The sequence below is a fragment of the Anomaloglossus baeobatrachus genome, chromosome 10 (assembly GCF_048569485.1).
Source record: "Anomaloglossus baeobatrachus isolate aAnoBae1 chromosome 10, aAnoBae1.hap1, whole genome shotgun sequence".
Taxonomy (NCBI): Eukaryota; Metazoa; Chordata; class Amphibia; order Anura; family Aromobatidae; genus Anomaloglossus; species Anomaloglossus baeobatrachus.
The window spans coordinates 170,306,526-170,330,905 of NC_134362.1; the positions used below are offsets into that span (position 1 = coordinate 170,306,526).

Consider the following 24,380-nt stretch of genomic DNA (forward strand, 5'->3'; position numbering starts at 1 on the left):
GCTTGTCAACAAATTCTGGAACAGCGGCAGAGAGGCGGCATGTGACTACTGCAGACAATCACTGGGATTTTCTACATTGGCAGGCAGACACCGATGATCAGCTGGATGAAGGGGTGATGTCATTGCTGCAGCTTGTCAACAAAGTCCAGAACAGTGGCAGAGAGGCGGCACGTGATTGCTGCAAACAATCACTGGGATTTGCTACATCAGCTGGCAGAGATCGGTGACTGGCTGGATGAAGTGGTAACGTCATTGCTGCAGCTTGTCAACAAATTCTGGAACAGCGGCAGAGAGGCGGCATGTGACTACTGCAGACAATCACTGGGATTTTCTACATTGGCAGGCAGACACCGATGATCAGCTGGATGAAGGGGTGATGTCATTGCTGCAGCTTGTCAACAAAGTCCAGAACAGTGGCAGAGAGGCGGCACGTGATTGCTGCAGACAATCACTGGGATTTGCTACATCAGCTGGCAGAGACTGGTGACTGGCTGGATGAAGTGCTGACGTCATTGCTGCAGCTTGTCAACAAATTCTGGAACAGCGGCAGAGAGGCGGCACGTGACTACTGCAGACAATCACTTGGACCTGCAGATCAAAAGGCCGAGACCAGTCACCGGCTGGATGAAGTGCTGACGTCATTGCTGCAGCTAGTCAACAAAGTAAGGAGCAGCGGCAGAGAGGAGGCCCTGGACTTCTAGTCTGTTAGTCTAAAAAAATATATATATAACCCCTTTACATAGCAAATCTGGAACATCTTTCTTCTATTTCTGCATTACTCTGTTTTGTTCCTCCGGGAACTATTATAGTAAAAATTGTCAACTGAGTGTCATTGCCCCCCTTGTCAGGAGGGCGGTGTGTCCCCCCTACAGCGTCAGCACTGACCGGACACGTGAGCTGAATAATATCATCAATATCAGATCTGTGCACTGTGCTGTGGCCTCAACTGGACCTGCTAGATAACTCCCATTCACTTCAACAGGAGCTGAGCCGCAGTACCCGGAGCGGCCACTACACAGTGAACGGAGATATTAACAAAGGGGGTGTGAGAACGGGGGTACAGGCTGCCAGACCCCCTTGCTTTTATTTAAGAATTAACTGTATTTTGTAACCCTGGACTAGTCCTTTAATTACTGACTTATTCAAGGAAGACTAGTGGTCAATTGTCCGGCCACCACTAGGGGGAGCTCACTACTGACTTCAATGGCAGCTGTGTGTATCTATGTCTGCAGTCAGCTCCCCCTAGTGGTGGTTATGGGTAATTTAAATGTTACAATTCTCTTCTATCTATCCACCTTTTGGATTTTTTTTTGCTAATTAACTTTGGTGGACAAGTTCTGTAATAATGGACGCCGCAGTCACCGTTCCAGCGTCACTATAGCGGCCATATAACGCGACTTCTGCCCTTGGGTATCCGCTCGCGCCTGCGCAGTAGTAACACGTGAGGTTAGAGGCGGGGGCGCGCATAGACTGGCGGCGGCTGCTGAGCTGAGCAGGGTGCGCGCTCTGGGAAAGATGGCTGCGAGAGTGGTGCGCGGGGTGAGCAGCGTGTACTGTGCCGCCCGGCTGCTGCGGAGGAGCGTGTGCCCGGTCCGGAGCCTGAGCGGAGCCGCCCGCCTGCTCGCCGGTGAGTGCACAATGCCCGGTCCGGGGGTGAAGTGGCTCATTCCTGCAGGATAAGGGGGGTCCCCCGCCGCTGTCACCCGCCGGACCTGCCGCTGCCTGACACTGTGCAGCCGGACGCATGCGCAGTGGCCGCGGAGAGGGACCGCGGACACTTGTTATAGAAGTTGGCAAGTTTTCATTTTCCTTCCATTCTTAATTCTTTACAGGATCTCTGTTTGCTGTCAGTGAATTGGAAACTTTTAGTACATGCAGAGACTGACTGTCCTGGTCAGCGACTGTGGAAAATGGGGCTGACTGTCCGGGGCAGAGAGCGGGTAATGGGGGCCGACTGTCCAGGGCAGAGAGCGGGTAATGGGGGCCGACTGTCCGGGGCACAGAGTGGGTAATGGGGGCCAACTGTCCCGCCGGGCAGAGGGCGCTGGTAATGGGGGCCGACTGTCCCGCCGGGCAGAGGGCGCTGGTAATGGGGGCCGACTGTCCCGCCGGGCAGAGGGCGCTGGTAATGGGGGCCGACTGTCCCGCCGGGCAGAGGGCGCTGGTAATGGGGGCCGACTGTCCCGCCGGGCAGAGGGCGCTGGTAATGGGGGCCGACTGTCCCGCCGGGCAGAGGGCGCTGGTAATGGGGGCCGACTGTCCCGCCGGGCAGAGGGCGCTGGTAATGGGGGCCGACTGTCCCGCCGGGCAGAGGGCGCTGGTAATGGGGGCCGACTGTCCCGCCGGGCAGAGGGCGCTGGTAATGGGGGCCGACTGTCCCGCCGGGCAGAGGGCGCTGGTAATGGGGGCCGACTGTCCCGCCGGGCAGAGGGCGCTGGTAATGGGGGCCGACTGTCCCGCCGGGCAGAGGGCGCTGGTAATGGGGGCCGACTGTCCCGCCGGGCAGAGGGCGCTGGTAATGGGGGCCGACTGTCCCGCCGGGCAGAGGGCGCTGGTAATGGGGGCCGACTGTCCCGCCGGGCAGAGGGCGCTGGTAATGGGGGCCGACTGTCCCGCCGGGCAGAGGGCGCTGGTAATGGGGGCCGACTGTCCCGCCGGGCAGAGGGCGCTGGTAATGGGGGCCGACTGTCCCGCCGGGCAGAGGGCGCTGGTAATGGGGCCGACTGTCCTGCCGGGCAGAGGGCGCTGGTAATGAGGGCCGACTGTCCCGCCGGGCAGAGGGCGCTGGTAATGGGGGCCGACTGTCCCGCCGGGCAGAGGGCGCTGGTAATGGGGGCCGACTGTCCCGGCGGGCAGAGGGCGCTGGTAATGGGGGCCGACTGTCCCGCCGGGCAGAGGGCGCTGGTAATGGGGGCCGACTGTCCCGCCGGGCAGAGGGCGCTGGTAATGGGGGCCGACTGTCCCGCCGGGCAGAGGGCGCTGGTAATGGGGGCCGACTGTCCCGCCGGGCAGAGGGCGCTGGTAATGGGGGCCGACTGTCCCGCCGGGCAGAGGGCGCTGGTAATGGGGGCCGACTGTCCCGCCGGGCAGAGGGCGCTGGTAATGGGGGCCGACTGTCCCGCCGGGCAGAGGGCGCTGGTAATGGGGGCCGACTGTCCCGCCGGGCAGAGGGCGCTGGTAATGGGGGCCGACTGTCACGCCGGGCAGAAGACGTGGGGAGAATGGGGCCGACTGTCCCGCCGGGCAGAAGACGTGGGGAGAATGGGGCTGACTGTCCCGCCGGGCAGAAGACGTGGGGAGAATGGGGCCGGCTGTCCCGTCTGCCCCTCCACTAAGGCTGCGAATTTTATGCTCCAATTTTACACACAAAACTCTTACAGGATCAGTAAAGTTTGTTGCTGCAGTTTTTGTTTATTTTTGCCCTTTTTCATCTGCACCGTGTCACTTCTTTGTGTGAAATCCTGTTTAACTGTTCACATAACACAAACAGACCTTGCTGCAGGTGCAATGTGAAAACATCTGCCCTAAATCTGCAGCATATACCCCCGGCCTCGTGACGGGTGAATCTGAGTGAAGCTGCGCTCTACCTGCCTCCCTGTACACACTGTATATACGGTGCAGACAGTGACTTTTGCCGGACGCCCTCCTCTCGCTGTTCTGCAGGAGATCTGGTTTCAGCCAGAGATTTCTCGCTGCAGTCACTGAGCGTATAACGTGGAGATGCCCGTGTGCTGCACGACATGCCCGGCCATGTGTGATCTGTGCTGTAACCTGGGTGTGGGGTATTGTGCACCGACACCGCCTGGGTATTGTGTCCTGCACTCTGCTAGATGGCGAGAAAATAACACTAAGGTTTTAGAATATGGCTCTTTGCATTCCAGTCATAATGAATGTGTCAAGCGATATTTATTTAACTCAGATGTGAGCGACACTTCAGCCTCTGTACACACTGCGTCTTTCAGGCCGTTTCCGCCTCCAATGCTACATGAACCTCTGCATTATGATCATTTTATGGGGCACTTTTATGCCAAACCATCAAAACCACAGGTGTCACATAGTCACTTTATTCTTCGGCGTCTTACTGAAGCGGCTGTGCTGGGAAGATTTAGTGGGTGCTCCAGTGTCGAAAAGATGTTTTAGGGGACTTTAACCTATATTGCTGACTGCCGTGAACGTCAGCCAGTGGAGTCATGAACGTCGGCCAGTGGAGTCATGAACGTCGGCCAGTGGAGTCATGAACGTCGGCCAGTGGAGTCATGAACGTCGGCCAGTGGAGTCATGAACGTCGGCCAGTGGAGTCATGAACGTCGGCCAGTGGAGTCATGAACGTCGGCCAGTGGAGTCATGAACGTCGGCCAGTGGAGTCATGAACGTCGGCCAGTGGAGTCATGAACGTCGGCCAGTGGAGTCATGACCGGCACACAGGGCTTCAGCAGACCCACGGCTTTCATGGCAGCCCATCAGTACTATGCCACTGCATCACTGGGGGCTAATAGGCTCTTAAAATGGCGTTCCTCCCCCCCCCCCCCCCGGGCCACGTGCTGTAGATGTCTTGGGCGTAGATTGACAGTGGGCAGAACATATCACCACATGCTGCTAATAATGCCAGCATCAAAGGAGACTCGGGTCCTGAGCCTGCATCAAAAACAGGCACTAGTACCTATCTATTCGTACTCCCTGTCTAATACTCGCATATGCATTCTGAATAGCGTGTGCAATGCAAGTCAATGGGGAGTACTCACAATGTAACGGGTAACCCGAATTCCGCACTATTTGCTACTCGCACGAATGGTACGGCATTCGGGTTACCCATTACATTGCGAGTATTCTCCATTGACTTGCTTTCCACACGCTATTCGGAATGCATATGCGAGTATTAGACAGTACGCGTTATGAGTATAGCGAGTATGAATAGTTAGGTACTCGCTCAACTTTAACAGGGACCCAACAAGACATACCAGTACGTAAAGTTGTGAAGGGGCTAAATGGTTTGTCCAATATCGCCTGTCCACAGGATAGATAATAAATGTATGTTTGCTGAAGGCCTGGCTGCTGGGACTCCCAACTGATCTTGAGAATGGAGGCCCAAAGATGACAGAGCATGTGCAACTGCTGCTTCCTTATCTACATAACTCCATTGTTGGAGCAGTGGTTGCACATGCTCACTAATGCTTTCTTTATACAGCCCTTGCGCGTTGCTCATGCAGCCCTTGCGCGTTGCTCATGCAGCCCTTGCGCGTTGCTCATGCAGCCCTTGCGCGTTGCTCATGCAGCCCTTGCGCGTTGCTCATGCAGCCCTTGCGCGTTGCTCATGCAGCCCTTGCGCGTTGCTCATGCAGCCCTTGCGCGTTGCTCATGCAGCCCTTGCGCGTTGCTCATGCAGCCCTTGCGCGTTGCTCATGCAGCCCTTGCGCGTTGCTCATGCAGCCCTTGCGCGTTGCTCATGCAGCCCTTGCGCGTTGCTCATGCAGCCCTTGCGCGTTGCTCATGCAGCCCTTGCGCTCTGTCCTAGCGGTCTCCCCACATGTTTATCACTTTGCTTTTGATGGTGATATATTTATTGGACAAGCTATTTAAGATTAAAGTAGACCAATATATATATTCTCCATTCAATTGTGTATCTTTGTGTGAAAATGATATAATTATATGATCTACACTCGTCAATATTTGAAGTTGCAAAACCAAAAACTTGTGGAATTATGTAAATCACAGGATGGGTAGATAGTTAAGGTATGTTCACACATCAGGTTTTTGCTGTGCGGCACAATCCGGCGATTTGGGGAAAAAACGTATCCAGTTTTTTTTTGCCGCCGGGTGCGTTTTTTCCTCAGACTTTTGTTAGTGCCGGATTGTGCCACATGTACTTGCGTTTGATCCTGTTTTTGCCGGATGCGGCAAAAATTGTCACTCCGGCGGCTGCACAGGACACAGAGCAATGTTTTTTGCCAGCGGCAAAAAACTGCATAGCGCCGGGTGTGGCGCTGTGCAGCATGGTGCATAATGAAAGTCTATGTGCCCCGGATCCGGTGGCATGCGTCAAATGCCGGATGCATGTACCGTATCCGGGTTTTACTTCCGAGCATGCCCAGAAATGATATAGTCATTTATTGTCAGAAAATCACTCACTCTCCCTCAAACACTCTCACTCACTCACTCACTGACTCATTCACTCACTCTCACCGATCACGGGTGCGGCGCTGCACGGCTGTGACAAAGCTCTGGCAGCTTCTCCTGATTTGAAAATGCCGGCTGCCCATTATTCAATCTAGTATTCCCTTCTTTCCCCGCCCACCGGTGCCTATGATTGGTTGCAGTCAGACACGCCCCCACGCTGAGTGACAGCTGTCTCACTGCAACCAATCACAGCCGCTGGTGGGCGGGTCTATATCTTTCAGTAAAATAAATAATTAAAAAAAAAAAACCGCGTACGGTCCCCCCTAATTTTGATACCAGCCAAGATAAAACCACACGGCTGAGGGCTGGTATTCTCAGGATGGGGAGCCCCACGTTATGGGGAGACCCCCAGCCTAACATTATCAGCCAGCTGCCACCCGGAATTGCCGCATCCATTAGATGCAACAGTCCTGGGACTCTACCCCGCTCATCCTGAATTGCCCTGGTGCAGTGGTAATCAGTGTAATAAGGGGTTAATCATTGCAGGCGTCGATAAGACACCCCCAATGATTAACCTGTAAGTGAAAGTAAATAAACACATACACCCAAAAACATACTTTATTTGGAATAAAAGACAAAAAAACCCCTCTTTCACCATTTTATTAAAATCCCCAAATACCCCGCCAGGTGCGACGTAATCCACAGAGGTCCCACGACGATTTCAGCTCTGCTACATGAAGCTGACAGGAGCGGCTGTAGAACACCGCCACTCTCTATCAGCTCCACACAGCAACTGAAGGTAGTCGCGCTGTCAGTGGGGACGTCACTGAGGTAGTGCCTGCGTGTGCGGTGATGATGCGTGCGGTAGTGCCGGGGTGTGTGCGGTGATGATGCGTGCGGGAGTGCCTGCGTGTGCGGTGATGATGCGTGCGGGAGTGCCTGCGTGTGCGGTGATGGTGCGTACGGTAGAGCCTGTGTTTGTGCGGTGATGATGGGATCTCTCTCTCTCAGCATTAAAACAAAAACAAAAAAAAAACTGATCCTTTTCTTTTACCGGATCCGTCGCATCAGTTTTTGCACAATCTGAGATGGATCCGTTGCATCAGGCACAAACTGGATTGTGCCTGATTGGAAAAAACTGATGTGTGAACTTAGCCTTACTGATCTCCAAATGATGACCACCGCGTGCAAGAATCCCGGCTCTTTCTTAGGCTACTTTCACACATCCGGTTTGAGCTCTGCGGCTCAATCCGGCTGTGAAAACTATGCAACGGATGCGGCGAAAACACCGCATCCTTTGCATAAGTTTTTACATGCGGCCCGTCCGTTTTTTTCCGGTTGCGGCATGCTACTGAGCATGCGCAGTGGAAAAAACCGCATGCGGCGACCGGATGCGTTTTTTTTTCCGCATTGCGCCGCATCCGGCCTCCATAGGTATGCATTGAAAAATGCGCCGCAGCGGCCGGATGCGGCGCGATGCGGTGTTTTTTGCCGGAGCAAAAAACGTTGCAGGGGACGTTCGATCCGGCCGCCGCATCGGCTAAATCTGCCGCATGCGGCCAAAACCGGACCGAACGCAAGCCCCTGCGGCACAATACGGCACTAATGTAAGTCTATGCAAAAAAAAACGCCACCGGCGTTACAAAAGCCGGTGGCGGTTTTTCTGCAGAACGCCGTATTGTGCCGCAGAGCAAAAATCCGGATGTGTGAAAGCACCCTAAGTCTTGACTGTTCTCAGTGAGTTTAATTTACATCTGAGGAAGGTTCTGCCGCACGGAATGCACCTAGGCACGGAAGTCATCAAGATCCTCTGCTGGCAGCTCCTGTGTAATTACCGACTGACATCCCAGATGTGCTCTGAGGTACACAAACAGCTCAGCATTACATTCAGTTGGTTGGGGAACAAGTGGTGCAGCCATTTCTCCAAAGTGTCCCAAGAGCCATTTTTTTAAAACTAGAACCCCAGACTGTGTGTTGCTCATTTTACTATGAGCAGCCTGTGTGATCTAAACGTGTTACCATGGTTTGAAGCATCCCGAGACTTGTCTCCCGTTTCCCCTTGTTTCCATTCATTATTAGATTTCTTAATGACGTTCTATTGATCTTGTGATTTTTTTTTTTTTTCCATAATTCCCACAACATTTTCTTGTTGCAGCGTAAATGTTGTGAAGTGGATATACATAGATGGTGCTGTGTAAAGTTTTGGGCAGATGTGGTGGAGTAAGAATGCTTTCAAAAACAGAAGTGTTAATTTTTATCAATCCACTAATTATTAAGTGAATGAACAAGAGAAATCTAAATTGCATCAATAAATTTTTCTTATTTTTTGAAGAAGCTCTGCAGCAGGTTGTTTCAAACATCTTGGAGAACCAACCTCAGATCTTCTGCATGTGAGGCTTGTACAAATCCTTCTGTCTCTCCATGTGATCTCAGACAGACAGGATGATGATAAGATCGGGGTTCTGCATCATCACTTCCAGGACTCGCTCTTACAGACATTGGCTGGATGTTTGGCCAATCAGATGCCTCCATGATTTTTATACATCATGAATAAGTACCTGCCTGTATTTTTCTCCATCCATTTTACACAAGCCTCATTCACAGAAGATATGTGGTTGGTTCTCCAAGATGTTTGGAATAGCCTTACTGGCGAGTTCCATCAAAAACCATGTGCAAGTGACAAGTGTACCGAGAAGAAATGATGTTTTGAAGCTGTTCTGCAGGCAAAGGATGCTTTCACCAAATGGTGACTTAATGTGCATTCACTTTTTGCATTTTGTTACCAAAGAGACCAAAAGTTTGTACACCCCTTCTGATTCAAAGAGTTTTCTTTATTTTCATTACTCTGAAAATTGTAGATTCACATTGAAGGCATCAAAACTATGAATTAACACATGTGGAATGAAATACTTAAAAAGTGTGAAACAACTGAAAATATGTCTTATATTCTAGGTTCTTCAAAGTAGCCACCTTTTGCTTTCATTACTGCTTTGCACACTCTTGGCATTCTCTTGATGAGCTTCAAGAGGTAGTCACCGGAAATGGTTTTCCAACAGTCTTGAAGGAGTTCCCAGAGATGCTTAGCACTTGTTGGCCCTTTTGCCTTCACTCTGCGGTCCAGCTCACCCCAAACCATCTCGATTGGGTTCAGGTCTGGTGACTGTGGAGGCCAGGTCATCTGGCGTAGCACCCATCACTCTCCTTCTTAGTCAAATAGCCCTTACACAGCCTGGAGGTGTGTTTGGGGTCATTGTTCTGTTTGAAAAATAAATGATGGTCCAACTAAACGCAAACCGGATGGAATAGCATGCCACTGCAAGATGCTGTGGTAACCATGCTGGTTCTGTATGCCTTCAATTTTGAAAAAATCCCCAACAGTGTCACCAGCAAAGCCCCCCACACCATCACACCTCCTCCTCCATGCTTCACGGTGGGAACCAGGCATGTAGAGTCCATCCGTTCACCTTTTCTACAAAGACACGGTGGTTGGATCCAAAGATCTTAAATTTGGACTCCTCAGACCAAAGCACAGATTTCCACTGGTCTAATGTCCATTCCTTGTGTTCTTTGGCCCAAACAAGTCTCTTCTCCTTGTTGCCTGTCCTTAGCAGGGGTTTCCTAGCAGCTATTTTACCATGAAGGCTGCTGCACAAAGTCTCCTCTTAACAGTTCTAGAGATGAGAAGGTGTGTCCAAACTTTTGGTCTGTACTCTATGTGGGAGCTCCCCCTAGTGGTAGTTGCAGATTAACACTTGTGACCATATGCTGCCAACTTGGTGGAGTCTTGTTAATATTATGGTAGGTTCAGTACTGGACGCGGCCGCACGTCTACAAGAGTGATCTAGAATACACCTTCTGTGCCGTATAACACACAGTACTGAATATCTCAGTAACCTTATGGTGCATTGATTTACATATGTTTCATGGCATATCTTTTTCCCCCTTGCAGAAGCTCGCAGGTTCACAGACAAGCATGAGTGGATATCGGTGGAGGACGGGGTTGGAACTGTTGGAATCAGCAAGTTTGCCCAGGTACGCTCTTGTTTGTGTGGAATGTCACTGGCTGTGATCTTTGACATCTGCAAACACTGAGCGCCAGGATTCTGCTTTATTTTTGCCTGAACTTTGACTGTTTTTATATACTTTTCTTCCGTTAGTAGTGAGCGTCGGTAACGCGCATGAAGAACGAATATAACATATATTTCCTTATATCCAGTATATTGTGGGTTTTGATATTGATAAGGATGTGTTCACATGTGGTAGTATGAGAGTTTACAGCACCATGCAATATAAAACAAAAAAAATCCACATCCTGCAGTGCGTATTTCACATGTGTCAGATTCTAGGATATCATCTGCACAGCGCCCTCTTCAGGTCACCCACAGATTGTCAATTGGATGCAGGTCTGGACTCTGGCCGGGCGATTCCAAATCTTTGATCTTCTGGTGAAGCCATTCTTTAGTTGATTTGGAGGTTGCTAAAGGTTATTGTTGCACTCACAGGCAAAATTAAACTTCAATTTTTTTTTTTTTAAGCAGGGGCCTGAAAGTTTTAATGCAAAATTATTTGGAACTGTTCTTAACTTCTCCCCCCCCCCCCCCATCTTGACTAAAGCCCCACTGTCGGGTGCCGAAAAACAGCCTTTAAGCATAATGCTGCCTCCACTGTGCTTCACTGTGGGTGTGGTGTTCTCTTGGTGATGCGCAGTGTTGGCTTTACACCAAACACACCTTTTGGAATTGTGTCCAAAAAGTTCAACCTTGGTCTCTTCGAACCATATTAAGTTTTACCACATGCTTTTAGCTGGCCAAATGTAGGTTTTGGCAAATTTTAGTCAGGCTTTGATGCTTTTCTTTGTAAGGAAAGGCTTCAATTTTATAACTACCACAGAAGTTAAACTTATGAAGAATAATGGAGACTGTTGTCACGTACAGTACACAACCATAATTTCTTGCAGCTCCTTTAATGTTGCTGTAGGCTTATTGGCAGCCTCCTATGTCCGTTTACTTGTCTCTTGTCTCTATCAATTTTTTTATTATTTTTTTTTTTAAGGATTTTCAGTTCTAGGCAATGTCACTGTTGTGCCAAATTTAAGCCACTTTTTGATGACAATCAGTGTTCTATGATAAAAATTCTAACCTTTTCTTGACATAAATTTTAACAATGAGATCCCTTTGCTATTTCTTTGTCGCTCCATTGGGAGACCCAGACAATTGGGTGTATAGCTTCTGCCTCCGGAGGCCACACAGAGTATTACACTTTAAAAAGTGTAACCCCTCCTCTCTGCCTATACAACCTCCCGTGGATCACGGGCTCCTCAGTTTTATGCTTTGTGTGGAAGGAGGCACACATCCACTCATGCATTCTCATATTAGTTATGTCGGTTGGAAGAAAAGAGGGCCCCCACGGGGCCCGCGGCATGTTCCCTTCTCACCCCACTATGTCGGCGGTGTTGTTAAGGTTGAAGTACCCATTGCGGGTACAAAGGCCGGAGCCTCATGCCGTCTCCTTCACCATCCCTTAGCGGCTCTGGGAGAAGTGGGATCCCGAACGGTCATCCAGTTGCTGGGACCGTGCTCCCTCCGCAGCCCCTGTGGGAATCTGCCGGACCAGAGTCTATTCAACCTTAGGGACCGGGCCCTGCAACTCTAAGGTACTCTGTGTCCCCATTGGGGACTGTGCAGGAGTGCACCTTCTTCCCGGACGCTGCGGCAGCTGCTGAATTGAGAAGACCGGCGGACTTCCGCGCCGACCGTGCCTGCTTGTCAGGCGCGGTCTCAAATTTAGTCCCCGGCTTCATTGCGGCCTAGTCGCAAAAATCCCGCCCCCGGGCCTGCCTGTCAGGGGTAAGGGCGGGACTGCCGACCTGACGTCGGATGTGAGGGCTGGAGCATCCTGCATGTTTCCTCCCCCCTCACTGATCACTGTGGGGACCCCAGATTCCCGCACTTTCCTGGCGCCGCCCACGGCTCCACTCCTCCCCTGAGATCTCCGGCAGCCATTTTTTTGGGCATTCTGCCGGTGGAGGATTCTCAGGAACAGCTCTGCAGCTCCGGGGTACCTAAGGCTGGGAATCTGGAGGCACACACTCCGCTTGTTAGCGGTTGGTAAGCCACACCGGTCACCCGGTGCTGGTCCCCCCTAGGGTGCCGGAATAGATACGTATTATATATATATATTTCTGTTCGGTCGGGCTGTATACCCTGTTTTTGCCCATATACCCTCAATGATCATTCTCCTAGGAGACAACAGCATGTCGTCCACAAGGAGCAAAGCTGTTAAGGCACAGGGGTTTTTTGCAACCTGTACCTCTTGTGGGGCTATGTTACCTGCGGGTTCCACCTACCCTCACTGTGAGCAATGCTCGACCCCTGTTTCACTTGCTCAGCCGGAGCCTCGGTCACTAGTGGACCCCTCGGCTCATGTAGACCCCCCTGTCCAGGCGGCAGGGACAGAGTTCTCCTTTTTTGCTGAGAAACTCTCTGAGTCTCTTTCACATTCCATGGCTCAGTCTATGGACAAATGGCCTGCCAAGCTGCTAGAAGCTTTGCAGTCCAGACCGGTCCTTACACAGGCCCCGGCCCCTGTTGGATCGTCACCTCCAGGCCCCTCTCGGTCCGAGCCGCAGCGCGCTCCCAGGTTGGGCCCTAGGTCCCACGCGGAGGACTCCTGCCAGGACCACAGTCCTAGACAGGCTAAGCGGGCTCGCTGGGAATCTTCCCCGACTTCTTCACGCTGCTCGGGTTCCCAGCTTGAGGACTCTCTGGAGGACGAGGCGGACGTCGCAGCTCAGGGTTCTGACCCTGACGTCGCCCTTAACCTCGATACACCTGAGGGGGACGCATTAGTGAATGATCTTATCTCGTCCATCAACCAGGTGTTGGATCTCTCTCCCCCACCTCCTACTGTGGAGGAGTCGGCGTCTCAGCAGGAGAAACACCAGTTTCGATTCCCCAAACGTACACGTAGTGCGTTCTTCGATCACTCTAACTTCAGAGACGCTGTCCAGAAGCCCAGAGCAGTTCCGGACAAGCGCTTTACTAAGCGCCTCACTGACACACGTTACCCCTTCCCCGCTGAAGTCGTTAAGGGGTGGGTTCAATGTCCCAAGGTAGATCCTCCAGTCTCTAGATTGGCGGCTAGATCTGTGGTATCGGTGGCAGATGGCTCATCGCTAAAGGATGCCACTGACAGGCAGAGCTCCTGGTGAAGTCCATCTATGAGGCCACGGGCGCGTCTTTTGCCCCGGCCTTTGCAGCCGTGTGGGCACTCCAAGCTATCTCGGCTTGTCTGACCGAGATTAATGCTGTCACACGTAATTCTGCTCCGCAAGTTGCGTCTTTGACTTCTCAAGCGTCAGCTTTTTCTTCCTACGCCATGAACGCAGTCCTAGACTCGGCTAGCCGTACAGCTGTGGCATCCGCTAACTCTGTGGCAGTCCGCAGGGCCATGTGGCTGAGCGAATGGAAGGCAGACTCTGCCTCCAAGAGGTTCTTAACCGGTTTGCCGTTTTCTGGCGAACGCTTGTTTGGCGAACGATTGGATGAGATTATTAAGGAATCCAAGGGAAAGAACTCCTCCTTACCCCAGTCCAGACCCAAGAGACCTCAACAACGGAAAATACAATTGAGGTTTCGGTCCTTTCGTCCCTCCGCCAAGCCCCAATCCTCTTCGTCCAGCAGGCAGGAGAAAGGCCAGAGGAACTCCTATGCGTGGCGGTCCAAGTCACGCCCCCAAAAGGCCACAGGAGGCACTGCCTCCAAGGTGGCCTCCTCATGACTCACGGCATCCACTGACCGCATCCTCGGTCGGTGGCAGGCTCCCCCGCTTTGGCGACGCCTGGTGGCCACATGTTCAAGACCGATGGGTGAGAGAAATTCTGTCTCACGGTTACAGGATAGAGTTCAGCTCCCGTCCTGCGGCTCGTTTCTTCAGAACCTCTCCGCCCCCTGCTCAGGCTGACGCACTTTTTCAGGCGGTGGACGCTCTGAAGACAGAAGGAGTTGTGACCCCCGTTCCCCTTCAGGAACGTGGTCGCGGCTTTTACTCCAACTTGTTCGTGGTGCCAAAGAAGGACGGATCATTCCGTCCCGTTCTGGACCTCAAACTGCTCAACAGACACGTGAGGACCAGACGGTTTCGGATGGAATCTCTCCGCTCTGTCATCGCCTCGATGTCACAAGGAGACTTCCTAGCATCGATCGACATCAAAGATGCTTATCTCCACGTGCCGATCGCACCCGAACATCAACGCTTCTTGCGTTTCGCCATCAGGGACGAACACCTTCAGTTCGTGGCATTGCCTTTCGGCCTGGCGACAGCCCCACGGGTTTTCACCAAAGTCATGGCATCCGTCGTGGCGGTCCTACACTCTCCGGACGCGTTAGTTCAGGACTGGTCGCAGTTCTGACTGCCTTATGTGTTTCCTCCTCTGGCGATGCTGCCCAGAGTGTTACGCAAGATCAGGTCCGACTGCCGTCGCACCATTCTCGTCGCTCCAGACTGGCCAAGGCGGTCGTGGTACCCGGATCTGTGGCATCTCACGGTGGGTCAGCCGTGGGCGCTTCCAGACCGCCCAGACTTGCTGTCACAAGGGCCATTTTTCCATCTGAATTCTGTGGCCCTCAACCTGACTGTGTGGCCATTGAGTCCTGGCTCCTAGCGTCTTCAGGATTATCTCAGGATGTCATTGCCACCATGAGACAGGCCAGGAAGCCAACGTCCGCCAAGATCTATTACAGGTCTTGGCAAATCTTCTTATCCTGGTGCTCTGATAACGGTTTCTCTCCATGGCCGTTTGCCTTACCCACATTTCTTTCATTCCTTCAATCCGGAATGGACAAGGGTTTGTCACTCGGCTCTCTCAAGGGTCAAGTGTCGGCGCTCTCCGTATTTTTTCAAAAGCGTCTAGCCAGGCTTCCGCAGGTCCGCACGTTCCTGCAGGGAGTTTGCCACATAGTCCCACCTTACAAGCGTCCGCTGGAGCCCTGGGATCTTAGCAGGGTGCTAACGGCTCTTCAGAAACCACCTTTCGAGCCGCTGCGGGATGTCTCTTTATCACGTCTTTCGCAAAAGGTGGCCTTTCTAGTGGCAGTTACATCACTCCGGAGAGTGTCTGAGCTTGCAGCGCTATCATGCAAAGCCCCCTTCCTGGTTTTTCACCAGGATAAGGTGGTTCTGCGTCCGGTTCCGGAATTTCTCCCTAAGGTGGTATCTCCTTTTCATCTCAATCAGGATATCTCCTTACCTTCATTTTGCCCTAATCCAATTCACCAATGTGAAAAGGATTTGCACTCTTTGGATCTGGTGAGAGCACTCCGGCTCTACGTGTCTCGTACGGCGCCCCTGCGTCGTTCAGATGCGCTTTTTGTCCTTGTCGCTGGCCAGCGTAAGGGTTCGCAGGCTTCCAAGTCAACCTTGGCTCGGTGGATCAAGGAACCGATTCTCGAAGCCTACCGCTCTTCTGGGCTTCCGCTTCCTTCAGGGCTGAAAGCCCATTCTGCCAGAGCCGTGGGTGCGTCCTGGGCATTGCGGCATCGGGCTACGGCTCAGCAGGTGTGTCAGGCAGCGACGTGGTCTAGTCTGCACACTTTCACGAAACACTATCAAGTGCATACCTATGCTTCGGCAGACGCCAGTCTAGGTAGGCGAGTCCTTCAGGCGGCGGTTGCCCACCTGTAAGAGGAGGGCCGTTTCGGCTCTTTTTATTGAGGTATTCTTTTACCCACCCAGGGACTGCTTTTGGACGTCCCAATTGTCTGGGTCTCCCAATGGAGCGACAAAGAAGGGAATTTTGTTTACTTACCGTAAATTCCTTTTCTTCTAGCTCCTATTGGGAGACCCAGCACCCGCCCCTGTTCCCTTCGGGCTGTTGTTCTTTTGTGTACACATGTTGTTCATGTTGAATTGTTCTTTTGGTTCATGGTTTTCAGTTCTCCGAACATCCTTCGGATTGAATTTACCCTAGACCAATTCATAAGTCTTCTCCTTCCTGCTTTTGCACCAAAACTGAGGAGCCCGTGATCCACGGGAGGGTGTATAGGCAGAGGGGAGGGGTTACACTTTTAAAGTGTAATACTTTGTGTGGCCTCCGGAGGCAGAAGCTATACACCCAATTGTCTGGGTCTCCCAATAGGAGCTAGAAGAAAAGGAATTTACGGTAAGTAAACAAAATTCCCTTCTTTGTAAGCTGTTTACAGACTATGGTTTTTGATGTAAAATGCAACCAAGAAAATGTCAGGAAAATCCTCATAGAAGAGCAAAATTTTTATATGGCGGAAATCAAAATGCCTATTAAAGATGACAGCCGTGTACTGTACGTACTATGTTGCAGGAGTCTGTGATTGGCTAATACTGAAAATAGGCACATCCCCAATTATAATAAGGTGTTCAGACTTGGACAACCACATTATTATTATTACAGTATTTATTTTTTTTTTCCACTTTAAAATTGTACTTTTTCTAAATGAATTTGTACAGTTTGATACACTAATACGAAAAATAATATTAAAAATATAATAATGAATTACTTTCTCTGGAATTCTGTTAAGAAAAACTACAATTTTAAAGCGGAATATTAAAAAATATATATTTTGTTCTTGATTAATTATTTTCCCTGGAATATTATTACCATGTATTTTTAATAAATATATATATATTGTACTTTCAATATAAAATTATACAGTACAGACCAAACGTTTGGGCACACCTTCTCATTCAAAGAGTTTTCTATATTTTCAGGACTCTGAAAATTGTAGATTCACATTGAAGGCATCAAAACTATGAATTAAAACATGTGGAATGAAATACTTAAACTGTGAAACAACTGAAAATATGTCTTATATTCTAGGTTCTTCAAAGTAGCCACCTTTTGCTTTGATTACTGCTTTGCACACTCTTGGCATTCTCTTGATGAGCTTCAAGAGGTAGTCACTGGAAATGGTCTTCCAACAGTCTTGAAGGAGTTCCCAGAGATGCTTAGCACTTGGTGGCCCTTTTGCCTTCACTCTGCGGTCCAGCTCACCCCAAACCATCTCGATTGAGTTCAGGTCTGGTGACTGTGGAGGCCAGGTCATCTGGCGTAGCACCCCATCACTCTCCTCCTTAGTCAAATAGCCCTTACACAGCCTGGAGGTGTGTTTGGGGTCATTGACCTGTTGAAAAATAAATTATGGTCCAACTAAACGCAAACCGGATGGAATAGCACGCCGCTGCAAGATGCTGTGGTAGCCATGCTGGTTCTGTATGCCTTCAATGTTGAATAAATCCCCAACCGTGTCACCAGCAAAGCACCCCCACACCATCACACCTCCTCCTCCATGCTTCACGGTGGGAACCAGCCATGTAGAGTCCATCCGTTCACCTTTTCTACAAAGACACAGTGGTTGGATCCAAAGATCTCAAATTTGGACTCCTCAGACCAAAGCACAGATTTCCACTGGTCTAATGTCCATTCCTTGTGTTCTTTAGCCCAAACAAGTCTCTTCTGCTTGTTGCCTGTCCTTAGCAGTGGTTTCCTAGCAGCTATTTTACCATGAAGGCTGCTGCACAAAGTCTCCTCTTAACAGTTGTTCTAGAGATGAGAAGCTGTGTCCAAACTTTTGGTCTGTACTGTATATTTTATAAAAACCTGAGATTTTAACAAGGATGTGTTGTCTCTGTATATAATATATTTATTCCCCCAATCTCACATGTACATTGTTTTCTTCTAGGAATCATTAGGGGATGTAGTTTACTGTAGTCTTCCTGAAATTGGTGCCAAGCTCAATAAAATGGGTACGTTTGTCTTTTTTTTTTTTTCTTGTCTACAATATTGGACAACTGTAGATTTTCACCATTGCTCGGGTTATCTGAAGTGGGAAGGAGCCAATTTTGGATAACATTGAATATCCATATGCATTTTTTTTTTATTAGCTAAATAAGTGTTCCCTTTAGGGATCCCTACTCTCTGGATCTTTGGAGTCCTAGCGACCAGCATTTTATCACACACCCTGGTTATAGCAATTGTTGGCATTAGACATACACAAAGCAGAAGAAACCAGAAAAAAAAACCGTACCTCCATTATGGTGCTTGGTTTTTCTGCGCAGGACAGAAGACTTCCACCGATCCTCACCCCTTCTTTGCAGACATTGCAGTTTTTTTTAAAGAGGTTCTTGGCACCTGGGAAAACCAGGACTGATCTGAACTTACCCTTATGGTAATGTAGCCACAGCCTTTATAGTATGTACTTGGGAATGCCCAATATATTAACCCTCAAAGCCTGACTGATGGAAATCAAAGAATGACTGTGCAAACCGAGCTCCGCTTGGTGGAACAGTTCAGTGCACCTTCCCAGCTGTATTCTATCCATCTCTGCCTTCTTCATTTGCTATCAATTAGGAAGAGGAGGGTAGATGCTGGATGCCAATCATATATAGGTAGCGAGGTGCACTGAGCTGTTTGGCCACCCCTGATGCACCGAGCATCTCTGCTTTGGTTTTGGACAGTCATTTTGTGCTGATTCCCTTTTTCAGGCTGACCCGTGTTTTAGGATCACAGGACGGATTTGACCTGATCTCAACAACTTCAGAAGAGTCAATAAAGCTTGAGTTTGGGACACACGAGGTTTGTACTCTGATCCGGCCTAACATGTGGGATACTTTCCGAGCCAAGGATCCGCCGCACTCCATGCCCGGTGTGAGCAGCATGGCTCCGGATCTCTCCTGCAGGCTCTGGTTTATTTGCAGTTGTGTAATGCAGACATGTCGTGTTGTGATCTGCCCACTCCTCTGTCTTGCCCTTGCATTATATCCCGTATGATCCATAATCTGGTTCTCTAAGCTCCTCTCCTTCTAAACTCCAGACTCGCTCATTCAGGGAGCGTCTGAGAACCTCACTTCTTCATTTAGTGTCCCTTTTGTTTGTTGCCTTTGCTCGCCATAAACTTGTTGTTGGGGGAATAATTCCAATCTGACCAGATCTGTTGATCACATTGTGTTTTATATAATGACTTCTCTTTTGTAGATGAGTTTGGGACCTTAGAGAGTGTAAAGGCAGCGAGCGAGCTGTTCTCTCCCCTGACCGGAGAGGTTAAAGCAATCAACGAAGCGCTGGCAGACAATCCGGGCCTGGTGAACAAATCCTGCTACGATGATGGTGAGTACAATGATGTCCCTCATCAGGGAGGATGATGCATGTAACGTGGTTTTGTAAAATGGCAACAGTTACCTCCTCTGCACACAATGTTGTGACCTCCCTCCCCCCCCCACACTCCCACCCCACCTTCCTTTGTAGTTCTGCTAAACCAAACGGGGGGGGGGGGGTGTCAGGTCTTTCGGCCTGGCGTGACGTGCAAAATATCAAGTGACCTCCAGAAGAACCCTTTAAAAGGGAACCAGTCATGTATAAGAGACAATAAAAAACAAAACACTCTCTTCAAACCTGCAGGTTAATGGCATTCTGTCGCAGTATGCCCAGCTGCAGGGAGGAAGTGCCCTTTTGTTCTCCCTGCAACCTCATAGGAGTGGTGCAGGCATGGTTTCAGTCATGGGTTTGTGCTTAGTGAGCAGCAGATGTAACCGCATTTCAGCACTCTGTGCAGAGCCGGCTGACATTCAGTGGTGGGATGCGGTTACAGCTACCACTTACTATGCACAGGCCCATGGCTGAAACCACTCTGGCACCACCCCTATGACTGAAAGCCAGAGGTTGCTGGGAGGAAAAAAGTTCAGTTTCTCCCTGCAGTGGGGCTCAATGTGTGATTATATGTACCTCTGGGACGGTCCTGTGTGATGGGCCATCTTGCTTCATGTAGATGATGTGTTCCACGTCATCCAGTCTCCCACTACCCCCCTCACCCTACTACCCCCTACCCACCTCAAGTTCCCACACAGGCCCATTTCTCTACCAACTACCAGGGGCAGAGCAGAATACTGTAATGGTCATGCACAAGGTACGTTCAAAGAGCGCCGATAACCTGTAGATAAAACCGGCGCAAGCGCAGTACAATACTTTTACGCTGCCTTCGACAGGACACTCAGTGGTGTACCAGCATAGGAGCGTAATGGGAGAGACTGGATGATACAGGATGCATCATCCACACGAAGCCAGAAGAGAGGAGGCGCCAAATCAAGACTTGAGATGCCATTTAACTTTATTGCCCCATAAGCAAGTTTTATTATAAAAGGGTTTTTTTTGGTGTTTTTTTTTGCCTCGCAGAGTGTTTTGGTGACCTATCTACAGCATTCTAGAATGCTGTATATGAGTGACAGGTTCCCTTGTTAAGGGTACAAATGCCTTCAGTATTTTTTTTCCATCTGAGGTTTCGCCAAAGCTTCATCTGTTGCTCTCTTCTCATGTGCAGGGTGGTTAATAAAGGTAACGGTGGATGTTCCCTCAGAGCTGGACGACCTGATGAGCGAAGACGCCTATGAGAAATATGTAAAGTCTATTGAGGAGTGAAGACGGCGCAGCGAGGCATCGTAGTCCTGTTTAGATACAGAGTAGTGGCACAGGAGGGCACATGCCCCCGGTTGGTGGTGGACTCGCTTACTACAGGAATAACCAGTCTTGCCCTCCTCGTAGCTTTAAGTTGAGCTGGTCGACAATGAAGCATCTTCAGGATCCTCAGTTTCGATATCTTGTCTTTTTATAAGAAGAATCTTATCTGAAATTTTACAGTGAATACAAATCTAATTAACAAAATGCTTAGTCTTATTTCTATATATTTTTTGTCCTATTTTGGCAGCAGAAACACTAAATGACACTTTCCAAAGACTGTTCTTTACTTTTTCATAATGATGGAGATGGTCTATAATCATGGGGACGGGGTTGAGCGCCTCCTCTTTACTGCAGATTTACCAATAATATTGTGTAATAAAAAGGATAATCTGGAATACTTAGCCGTCCTTACACTTTATATGTGCAGCACAATCCCTGCGCCGTCCTGGAGCGGTTTCCTTGGCTAAATGTTCTCCGAAATCTATGATCTTGCTGGTGCCATGATTGTCCATTACTGTTAAAAGGTGTCTTAGATACGCCCAGTACACAACATGAAGTGTAAAATTGATTTACAAAATGACCCAATTTTATTTCCTAATATTGTGGTGACATAAACCAGGCGATCTATCTACCATGACTCCATAAAGTGCCCCCATGGCGCTACTGGAGGCCAAGTGGATTTATTTTCTGCGGAGGCATGGCATATCACTCTTTTTGAAGGGCGGCCCTCAGGTCACTGAGGATCTGGGGTACAGAGTTACGGCCTCCACATGGCAACTCGGCCGATCCCAAAGGTTTTCTATGGGATTCAGGTCTGGAGAAAGTGCAGCCGGTCCATTTGGGGCCCCCCAGACTCCAGCAGCCTTTCCCTAATAATGTGACCTTGATGAGCCGGAGCATTGTCATCCATGAAGATGACATTAGGCCTGTGTTGCTCATGCAGAGGCACAATGACTGGATTAATGATGTTATTCCATTAGTAGGGGGCTGTCACTGAGCCATTCACACAGTGTTGGGCCGTTCTGTATTGATTAGACACATCTGCCCACACTGTAGCAGCACCACCAAAGGCTCATCTGCTGACAGCAGTGACTGATGGACAGCGCTCTTCTTGACGTTTCTAACATCGCTGGTGGCCATTATATCTCCTCAGCGTGAATCGACTTTCATCAGTGAGAAGCATTGAGGCCCACTAGTGCCTCATCCAGCGTAAATCACTGGTGCTGTGATCATGTACCCTTGCAGGTCGTGTATGTAAACCGTTCTGAATGGTCCGACGTGACACTTGGGTGCCTCTCACCTCCCTTGAATGTGCCTGGAATTGTGTGTTTCATCATCTCATTCCAAAAGACATTGTTCATAATGAAGCAGTCATTAGTGTGGGATGTAACCAAAGGACGTCTACTTCTCTACATTTCTGTGACTCTTTCAGTCTCTCTGTGTCTCTGTACAACATGCTGGTGACACTCTAAGCTCAGTGGCCACTTCCATCTCAGGACATCCTGGTTGAAGCCTCACAATGGTGACGTACTGTTGATCCTTTTGTTACGTCTTTTGGTCTCATGATGTCAAAATGTTATATATCAATTTAACAGGTGCCAACTTTCCATTTTCTGAAATTGGCATTTAGAGGGCAGAATTTTGCTTGGCACAGGATGGCATTTCCTGCCTTTTCAAATGACTAATGCTTAGTGCAGGGGACTGCTAACTTGCCCATTGCTGAAGCCAAGCCAGCCCTCTTCTGCAGCAGTATAATGGAGACTTTCTAAAAAAAATAAATTGGGATTTTGGAGAGGACTGGGACGTGGCGCTGTCTTTTTCTAGAAGGTACAGAATTGGCTGCCTTGCTGGATGTGGCAGGTTTCTCACCAAGGTGCCTCGGAAGGGGGATATACGCTATTAATGTAACAAGGCAAATAGGCCTTTTAAAGGAAAAGCCAAAAAAAATTCCAGTCTTTTAAATGTTTTTTTTTTTTTTGTTTTTTTTTTTAGTACATAGTGATAAATGGGACTTGCTCCACTATAATAAATATTGCAATTGTGAAAACAAGAGGGGACTTTACCAAATGCAGGCATCATAGAAGGCGTCCTGAGTTTTGCTTGACCAGGACTGGGGCTGACTGCTGCCATTTATAAGAGCAGCTCTTCTGGATATAGTCATTGAAGTACCCACAAAACAGAACTTCCTTTCTCTGCCAGGAGGGGGCACTAAAGCATGACTTTAGCGAAATATCTGACTATTTACAGACTATGATAAGCCTGTGAATGAAGCCAGTGCCCTCCACAAGTGTTTAGTATGTAGCTCTTCCTATGCATACGTCTCTTTTTATAGGTATGTGCATTCTTGAAGGGCTTATCTTGGATCCATTTTAATTTACATGCATGTTACGCACGCACACACGTGCAAACTGCACATGTAACGTGCAAAGTATAGTGTGTAGAGGAACATTCTTAGTTGTTAACTTTTTGATTGTTCGTTGGGTGATGGCTGACCTAAGTCATTGGGGATTGAATTCTTTATTCCATAACCAAAATATCATTCTTTACACCGGATGAAGTGCTACCAACTGGTGAAACGCCATCAATAACATCCTACTATTACGAAGCCTTCTCTCCCATATGTTTTTTTGGGGCTCATTTAACGGTTTGAATTTGGTTTGTGTGAATGCACCCTAAAGGGTGCTTTACACGCTGCGACATTGCTACCGATATATCGTCGGGGTCACGTCGCTAGTGACGCGCATCCGGCACCGGTAGCGACATTGCAGCGTGCGACACCAAGGAGCGACTATCAACAATCGCAAAATCGTCCAAAAACGGTGATCGTTGACACGTCGCTCATTTCCTTAATATCGTTGCTGCTGCAGGTACGATGTTGTTTGTCGTTCCTGCGGTGTCACACATAGTTATGTGTGACACCGCAGGAACGACAAACATCTCCTTACCTGCCTCCACCGGCAATGCGGAAGGAAGGAGGTGGGCGGGATGTTACGTCCCGCTCATCTCCGCCCCTCCGCTTCTATTGGACAGCCGCTTAGTGACATCGCTGTGACGCCGAACGCACCTCCCCCTTGAACAAGCGATTGTTAGGCGGTAACAGCAATGTCGCTGCACAGGTATGTGCGTGTGACGCTGCCGTAGCGATAATGTTCGCTACGGCAGCAATCACAAAATGTCGCACGAACGACGGGGGCGGGTGCTATCGCTAGCGATGTCGCAGCGTGTATAGTACCCTCAAATGTTTGTGACTCTGCAGTATGTTAGCATTTAGAGCTCCTCTTTTAATTTTGCCTATGGTTACATTCTCTAAAACTGCCCGTCACGGAGGCAGCACAGGAGCTCACGAAGATATCCCACTGCTGATGCCGTTTGTCATCTTCCAATCATCAGGACAATACGCAATTGACTGACAATTGATGGACGAGGTGTTGGTGGCTTTCATTACTAGGCTGATTGTTGGGCGCTTTCACAGTGAATGTATAGTATATATACACTTGATTCCAACCCATGGTATATAACACACACACCACACCACACCACACACACCCACACCCACACCTCGGTATGGCCACTGCCAAGTGCCACAATAATCCATGCAGGATGGTAGGACATCTGTTACTGGTACCATTTGGCCTCACAAGATTTTAGGGAGGCGCTTTATAGAGCAAGAGGAACAAAGCTATTACATTTTATATATTTAGTTTGAAAAATAAGCAGTGTTTTTAAAAATAAAATGTATTACAAAGGGGACAAAACTATAGAAACTACACAGTTATAAAAAATAAAA

At 49.4% G+C, this 24,380-nt stretch overlaps 1 protein-coding gene across 1 annotated transcript; it reads left to right on the top strand.

Annotated features, from left to right (window-relative positions):
- Positions 1–1,471: 1,471 nt before the first annotated feature.
- Positions 1,472–20,988, top strand: GCSH (glycine cleavage system protein H). The gene is made up of 5 exons (XM_075326899.1): positions 1,472–1,627; positions 10,064–10,146; positions 17,826–17,889; positions 19,118–19,249; positions 20,457–20,988. Exons 1-5 carry the CDS (start codon positions 1,516–1,518, stop codon positions 20,552–20,554), a joined length of 489 nt encoding a protein of 162 aa, XP_075183014.1. The 5' UTR covers positions 1,472–1,515; the 3' UTR covers positions 20,555–20,988.
- Positions 20,989–24,380: the final 3,392 nt, after the last annotated feature.